Source organism: Arachis ipaensis, chromosome B04 (genome assembly GCF_000816755.2).
Source record: "Arachis ipaensis cultivar K30076 chromosome B04, Araip1.1, whole genome shotgun sequence".
Taxonomy (NCBI): domain Eukaryota; kingdom Viridiplantae; phylum Streptophyta; class Magnoliopsida; order Fabales; family Fabaceae; genus Arachis; species Arachis ipaensis.
The window spans coordinates 6,286,713-6,295,257 of NC_029788.2; the positions used below are offsets into that span (position 1 = coordinate 6,286,713).

Genomic DNA, 8,545 nt, shown 5'->3' on the forward strand with positions numbered 1-8,545 from the left:
CATAATTGAATAGCAAATATCATGTATTTTGAGTTGTGTAACATGGATAAATTAAATCTAATTCAATTTCTGACAATATATATATAATTTATTATGATGATATATTTTAGAGGCTATATACATATACACACACTCATATATATTGTCCACTTTCTTCTTTTAATCAGGATTCGAATCTTCGCGCAACTTTCTACGAAAGCCAACAATTCCTCCACTCAAAGACATATTGCATTATTTATACACAATTGATTAGTATTTTAATTATCAGTCAAATTCTAAGAGCTTATTTAAAAACTATTTAACATGTGAAAAGAATTTATTTTTTTAAAAAAAATATTTCTATTTAAAACTCAATTCTATGATTTGGAATTACTATGATATATTAATAGAATAGAATTAAGTTTAAAGAGTGGAAAAGTGTATTTAAAAATCTAATCATTTTTTGTTTGATTTACAAAGGAAGAAAAATGAGAATTAGAATTCTCAAAAGAATTTAAATCATTCATTTTTAGTTATTCTTGTTTTGTCGATTTTTAGTAAATCGATGGTGGTTCGATTCTAATGGTCTGAGAGCGAAATCTACTCCTCTTTTGCAGGTACCAATTTTTCTATAAGTGCATCAAAGGTCTTCGAATTAGACGAGTATTAAAAATGTTAAAAGGGTATCAAATAAAATAATAGAAGATAAACTGACTGAAATTGAAAAGGTTTGCATTGAATTTAAAAAAAGTGATAAAATGCCTTTGATTGAATCAAAGGACTTTGGACATAAAAATTAAAGATGCTGAAATGTAAATTTGACATGAAAATTAAACAATGCTTGAAAGATAAATTTGTTTGAAAAGTAAAGTTTGTTGAAAATCATAAATTAAAAAGATAAAGACATGGAAGGAACCCTATAAAAATCGAACTCGAATGCAGACTTAGAAATTCACTGGGATATGAGTATGTTTAAGTGTATTTCTGAAGAAAAGTTCCAACCTTAATTTCCTAAGACTTTCTAATATTTATAACCCATTTTCATAACCGACCATAAATGACATGATGCCCCTTGTGTGCGAAACTTTGGGTAACCGTTCCCGCTCTTTTGCCCAAAAGTATTACTGAAAAATCCTTAACTTGAAAAAGCCTTCGATCCTCCTCATTCGAGTAGCTACTCGATTCATCATGTCCGTCAAATCCATGCCAGCAGTTCTCTACTTGATGCTTGCACGTGCATCTCTTCTGATATCTACTTCCATTTCAAAACCTCATTTAACGTTTCGAATCAGTTTAACCTTCAAAAGTAATTATCTTGACTAACAATTCTAAAACCAAAAAAAAAAAAAAATTCAACTTTTGTTTGTATTATAATTCATAATATTCTAAACAAACTCTAATACTCTTACACATTCAATTAGTATTAAATGTTTTAATCTAAAGAATTCTAATTTTATATCAACTTGACAATGGACGTATAGTGTTTTTGTCAAAAATGAGTCTATGTTAAAAACAATATTCTGCCATTAATAAGTGAAATAGATATATTGGTAATAAATTAGCCACAATATTAATTTAATTTTATCTATAATTATATATTATTGTTGATAAAAAATTTAATTATAAAAAGTAAAAACTGACGATGATTATTTATTAATGTTTATAAAACCTATATTAAATATATTCTGCTTCAAGACTTGTTCTTATTTGCTAATCTTAAACCTATGTTTCATGTAGCTACTAATTTTTAGTGAAAATCTTGAAAAAATATTTTGAGAGGCAAATATCATATAATGTTATCTAAATTAAAACTACAAAGAAAATCTGCATAAAATTAGTTTTTTTATACCTTTTGAATATAAGTTTAGAGGTGACAAATGTAATGTGAAAAAAATTAATAACATCCATAATTTAATTTGATCAAAATAAGAGAGAGTAAGAGTTAGTGTTTAAATAATTTTTTAAATATGTAAAAAGTAATGTGATTGTTTGCACAAATATAATTTCTTAAAAGTAATTAATTCAGGATTACATTAGTCCTTTTTATTTTTGCTGTGTTCCATAAAATAAAAAAAGAAGTTTCTTATTGGTGTCTTCAAAATATAGCCATTGGACTATATATGAAACGAAACCCAACAATGAACCCTTACAAGTTACAAGGTTGCCGCTGCTCACATCAGTTCGGATGCGGCTCGGCTGAATAACACTTGTTGCGATAGGCTTTGACAAGCTGCTGTCTACCAAACAGTAAATTGCCAGATTTTATCGAATGGGAATATCTGTATGAAGGCATCTGTACGCTATAATTGGCCATCAACTATATATCTAAAGAAAGAAAACAAGCATTTGCGTTTGGAGTGATGAATGATAATGATACCATAGGGCTGCCAAATATAGCGGTAGTTGGCTAGCTGCATGCGTTGAAACGGCGACGTAGGAGTGTTGTTTTTGTTCTTTTTGGGCTCCTTTTAGTTTTCAGTTTTGAGTTTTGACGTTAGAAGGTGGGTCCCACAGAATAGTGACACGTCGGCAACTTAGGCCGTGAAGCTTTTTAGCCGAGGGCGCGGCACATAGGGGTGGCAATATGTACCCTATCCGCAGTGTTGAATCAAAGACCTCTCACTAAATGCAAAAAATCTTTAGCCACTAAAAAAAATCATTAATAGATAATTTAATATTTTTTTTACATAAAAATTAATTCTATTTTAAATTATCATCAAGTTATATAATAACGTTGTATATTTTTTGTAACTCGCGGGTAGGATCGGGTACCCGCAGATTAAGAACAGATAAAGTTAGGGTTGAGATATTCTCAACCCTCGAATAGAGTTAAAGTTGAATCCAAACCCTACCCTACCCTACCCATTGCCACCCCTAGCAGCACCGCCTCACCAAAATACCCGTAGACCTACATCCTTCGTTCACTTAACTTAGCCCCCAAACGGAATGCTTTTCTATTACTTATAATTGGCTAACTTTATGAATATTAATCATATTGGGGCTCAGGATAAATACCTTGATTTGCCTTCTACAGTCTCTAAATCGAAAAAGGCTTCTTTTAGTATGATCAAAGAAAAGATTCGGAAAAGAATCCAAGGGTGGAAGCGCAATCTTCTTTCGTCAGGTGGTAGACACATATTGCTTAAGGCAGTGGGAGAAGCTATTCCTATTTACACATTGTCTTGGTTCAAGTTGCCTGATGGTTTAATTTCGGAAATTCACTCTCTACTTTCTCAGTTCTGGTGGGGACAAAAAGGTTCTGAAAGGCGGATGGCTTGGATTAGCTGGGACACTATGACTCGCCCACGAAAAGAAGGAGGCCTTGGATTTAAAGATCTCAGAATCCAAAATCTGGCGCTTTTAGGCAAACAGTTTTGGCGACTTGTAACACAACCTACTTCCTTATTATCCAAAATACTAAGAGGTAAATACTTTAGCAATGGTAATGCTATAACGGCAGAAATTGGAGTCTTACCTTCTTGGGGATGGAGGAGCATACTGGAAGGCCGAAAGATTGTTGAAAAATGTCTTAATTGGGCTGTGGGTACTTGTGAGAATATCCGAACCTTTGAGGATCCTTGGCTGCCTCCTCCGTATCCTTTAATGATTTCTGACATGCCAAATAGACAAGCTATTTCTGAGTTGGTTCCAAGAGTTAAAGATCTAATTACTGAAGATAGGAATTGGAATCAGAATCTCATTCAAGAATTATTTTCCCAAGACATTGCAAACAGAATTTTGTCAGTTAAAATTCAGCAGGGTAGGGACAAATTGCAATGGAATTTGAACAAATCCAAGTAATATGATACAACTTCAGGTTACAGAATTGGCTATTTATTTTACCATCTGCCTCTGGAGCTTTGCCCTAATTATATGCAGCAGAAAAAGCCGTGGATTGATCTATGGAAGTTGAACTTGCCTCACAAAATTAAGCTATTTATCTGGAAAGCTCTCCATGGCCGACTTCCGGTGCTTGCTCAGATTCATCACCGCATCCCATCTATATCACCAATATGCCCCTGCTGTCATGAAGCAACGGAAACAGTCACTCATTGTTTAATCGATTGCTCTAGAATTAAAGACGTATGGTCTCAGATTTATCTTCGTGACTGTCTTCCCCCTCAGAGTTCTAACGACTTTTGGACATGGTGGACTGCATCAACAGAGATACTTAACCCGTTGAAGAATGCTGACCGTAATCCTCAATTGCTTGCCATCATTTGCTGGAACTGTTGGAAAGCTCGCAACCAGTTGATTTTTGAAGGTTCTACTTCTATGCCGTCTGCCATTCTAGCAAGCTCTATCAAGTTGCTCTGTGAAATCCAAAGAACTCCCAGTTTAGCGTCATCTCCATGAGGCAAACTCTTAGTTGCATGCAATTGGATTTATCATTCTTTCTTCTTTAAGATTTTTCTTCGTTTTTCGACCACGCACCGTCGGATGAATACCTTCAGTGTAGTATTTTTGGGAAATCCCCACCTTTTATTATGCTGTCCTGCTTTTGGACATCTTTGTATTTTATTTTTTAATAATTAATGAAATATAACCTATTATCTTTGGAGAAAAAAAATGGACATAGGACTTGTTTGGGTGAGCTTTTAAGAAAAGATTTTTTTTGAGTTATCTTTTTTTAAAAGATCTTATAGAAAAGTAAAAGTAATTTTATGTTTGGATATCTCATGTAAAAAAGTCTTTTTATCAATAAATTATGTTTGGGTATAACAATATAAAAGTACTTTTTGTTTATTTATTACATGAAAAACATTTTTTTAAGGAAAAAAGATCTTTTAAAAAAAGATGTAAATTACAGCTTCTCAAAAAAGATATTTTTTTTATTTTACTAGTGCTTTTACTTTTACTACTAGAAATTTGCCAAACACGTTAAAAGATAAAAAAATATATTTTTTCATTAAAAAATATCATTTTTTAACAAAATAATGGCGCCCAAACATGCATGCACGTAATTTTCCGTTATATTATTTGAAATTCCTTTATATAATTCATTTCTTTGAAATTGGTTTTATAAATGCATATTAATACATCAATAAATAACAAAAAAGTCTATGACCAAAAAAATGATGCTCTTTATTAATCAAATGGATAATTATAACTACATATATTTTTTTCTAACAATTTAATCTAAATCACTACATCCAAAAAACTGCAAAAAATACTACCTCCAAGTTAAAAGTGAATAAAGTTAGTTTTAAGTTGTATTAATTCCAAAAAGATACTCATAATAATCCTTATCTTTGACAGCTTGGTCAATAACATACATTATCATCTTCTTAATATATTCCATAAAAAATCATCCAAAATCAATAAACATATAAAAAACAAAGATATGGCAAACATATTTTCAGTACATGCTCTTTTAATTAGATTGAAGCACACTATATAACTTAAAAAAAAATACAAATTGAAAAAATATTTGTGCTCTGGCCTTGTGATTTTTGGAAGACTACTGAACTCATCCGTAAAAAACGCACATGTGAATATTTTCTATTTTTCTTGCGACACAAAGTCTGTAATTACTTTTATGCATGACTATAAACAAGATTTAGGATATGAAAATTTGGTTCACATATACAGAAAATAGTGAAGTTATATATGAAGAAAATATTTAGATGCTCATAAATCAAGAGATAAGTTTTACCTTTAAGCTAGTTATGAGTACTACTAATAGTAATATTAGCCATCTTCCATTGAATTTCTTGCTGATAAATTTAAGAATAAAGCTCTATGGAATTTTGTATGGGACTTAGAAACGCCAAAAAAGGTGAAGGTTCATATGTGAAAAACGCTTTATGGAAGGCTCCGATTGAAACTATACAGAAGAATAGTTACAATTTCAAAAATATGTCATCGCTGCAACCAAGCTCCAGAGTCAATTATACACTGTTTTGTCTCTTGTCCGCACTTGAAGCTTATTTGGTAGCTTGATGACATGCATGGAGGAAATGGAGAAGAAGATGATGAGGTTTTTCTCATATGGTGGATGAAAGTTATAAAGAAGCCGAACAAAAAATCTAAGATTCGGATGAGTAGTTTAGTAGCAATTCTGTTACGAAGAATATAGGTAGCAAAAAACAAATGAATTTTTGAAGAAAAGAAAATGACACCTCAAAAAATATGGAAAGAAGGAGTGAAACTCAATGAAGAATATGTATCAAATAAGTTTGGTGATTCCATAAATAAACTTTACGTAAATAAATAAAGTTTAGTCAATGTGATAGGTGAATTTTGTATAAACTTTATGAAAACACAATAAAAAAAATTAAATCCTAAAAAATAAGATGATTTTTTTTAGAATTAAATTTTTTTATATTTTATAATAGAAAGAAAATTGATTAACATTGAGCTGGTCCAATATATTAGATAATTTTATTTTTTTAATAATTTTTAATTATAATTTTGGTTAAAAAAATTATATAATAAATAATTAATTATAATTTTTCAATTTAAATTAGTCAATTTATTTTTAAAATAAAATACAATAAAAAATCTAACATCATAGCTATATCAATTGATTTTTTAATTAAATCATTTATATAAAATAAATCAATTTTTTTTAAACCAAATAGTAAAAGTGTCATTTATCTAAAAACAATTTCATGTGAAATAGACTGGAGATTAGTTTCCACTTAATTTTAAACGTGCCAAATCTTATCGATCTTATCTCGTTTTTAAATATAATAACTAATCCATATCTATTTTAAGTAGTCTTCTCCTTTATATTCTATGTTTGGGTCTCATCTAAAATTTGCAATGGGTGAGTTTGATCGATGGTCAAACATTCATCAAGATTTGTTAAACGAAATTACTAAGGGGTTCTATTCATATGACAATTACATTCGACTTCGATTAATTTGTAAGCAATGGAATTTGAAACTTCCGAAAATTCCTGATGGCAACAAAGTTCCGTGGCTGGTGCTATCTATGGGCAGTGCTGCTACAGAATCTTTTGAAGAAGAAGCTCATGCTCTTGAAGAAGAAGTTCGTGCTCCCGAAGATGAAGGAATTTTTCACACTCGTAGTCTCGAAGAGAAGGGGATTTACCACCTCATGTTACCAGATATGCAAGACAACTGCATGCGTGGTTCTTGTCATGGATGGCTAATCATTGTAATGGTATATGAAGGTACGATAAGAATGTTAAATCCATTTACAAAGGTTCACTTGGATCTTCCTCCAGTTTCAACTCTTCCAAATATAATTAATATTAATGGGGATGAATGTACTATGTATTGTGGGGACAAAATTATCACTAGAAATACTATTTTCATGCATCAAATCCAAATTTGGAAGGCTATTATAAATTCAGCTCCTAACAATGACGATGACAGTAATTTTATAGCAGTGGTCATATATGGATCATTACTAGAATTGGCCTTTTACATGCCAAACGAGAATAGATGGATTAGATTTCCAACAAAAGATCTAGACGACGTTCATGATGTCATATTTTTTGAAGAGAAAATATTTGCAGTAGATGGTAATGGCCAACTATATGAATTTGATACAAGAACAAAGTCAGGACCAGTGGGAGGAAAACATGAAGCCACACCACCTCCATCCAATGGAATGTATAATTGTTATTATCTAATTGGAGGTGATAATGGAAGTTTATTGATGCTGGTAAAAGGGGCAAAAGATAGGTATTGCATGAAGAATTATAAGTGGTTGGGCGAGACTGTCAAATTTGATATCTATGAATTGAAAAAAAATGAGAAAACATGGTCAAGAATACACAGTTTGGGAAACTACATACTACTAATTGGACTCAATTCTTCTATTCAAATACTGCCAAGTAATTCTTTGAATTGTAAAGGAAATCAAATCTACTTGCGTGAAGTGTGCTTTGAAGACACTACTCCCTCTTATGAGATTGTCATCTTCGATTTGGAAGATGGAAGTTTCCAAACATTTTTAACAGAGGTAAACTTTTTTTGTCATCCTATTTGGATATTACCCTAGCTTAGGTTTTTTTATTTTGTATTTTGTATTTTTTTACCTTTCTAAGTCTCTTATATTATATCTTTATTTTATTCTTACCCTTTTTTTTTTCTATTAGCATACATACAAGACTTTTTTTTTGTGATTGTTAGCATACAAGTTTGTTCGCTATACAAAGGTGACATCTATTTTATATTTAATTATTTTAGTCAAATGTTACTTATTTTCCTCACCTTGCGCTTTTTTGGAGGTTTTTACTATAAATCACAATACATTGTATATATATGTGGGAAAATGCGTTAGATGTGAAAAACAGAAAAAAAATGTTAGTTATAAGTAGAAATTGTTTAGTAAAAACATGTGTTAAACTCATCCATTAAAAACTTTCACTTTATTTTTACCCAACCAAATATATGTACCTTAGTAGCATCAAAACCGTGCTGCGAATTTGAAGAATTACAAAGGAAGTGGAGATAGATTGACAAATGGGCATGACTTTAATAAGAAAAAACATAAAAAATTAATTTTTAGTTTGTTAATATTAATTAATTTTAGTGTTTAAATTTATAATTTAGAATTTAAAAAATTAAAATTTAAAATAATAATTTTT

General features: G+C 30.6%; 1 protein-coding gene across 1 annotated transcript; it reads left to right on the top strand.

Moving 5' to 3' along the window:
- Window positions 6,748-8,117, top strand: LOC107635923 (F-box protein SKIP23-like). Its single transcript, XM_016339470.1, has 2 exons — window positions 6,748-7,917; window positions 8,088-8,117. Exons 1-2 carry the CDS (start codon window positions 6,748-6,750, stop codon window positions 8,115-8,117), a joined length of 1,200 nt encoding a protein of 399 aa, XP_016194956.1.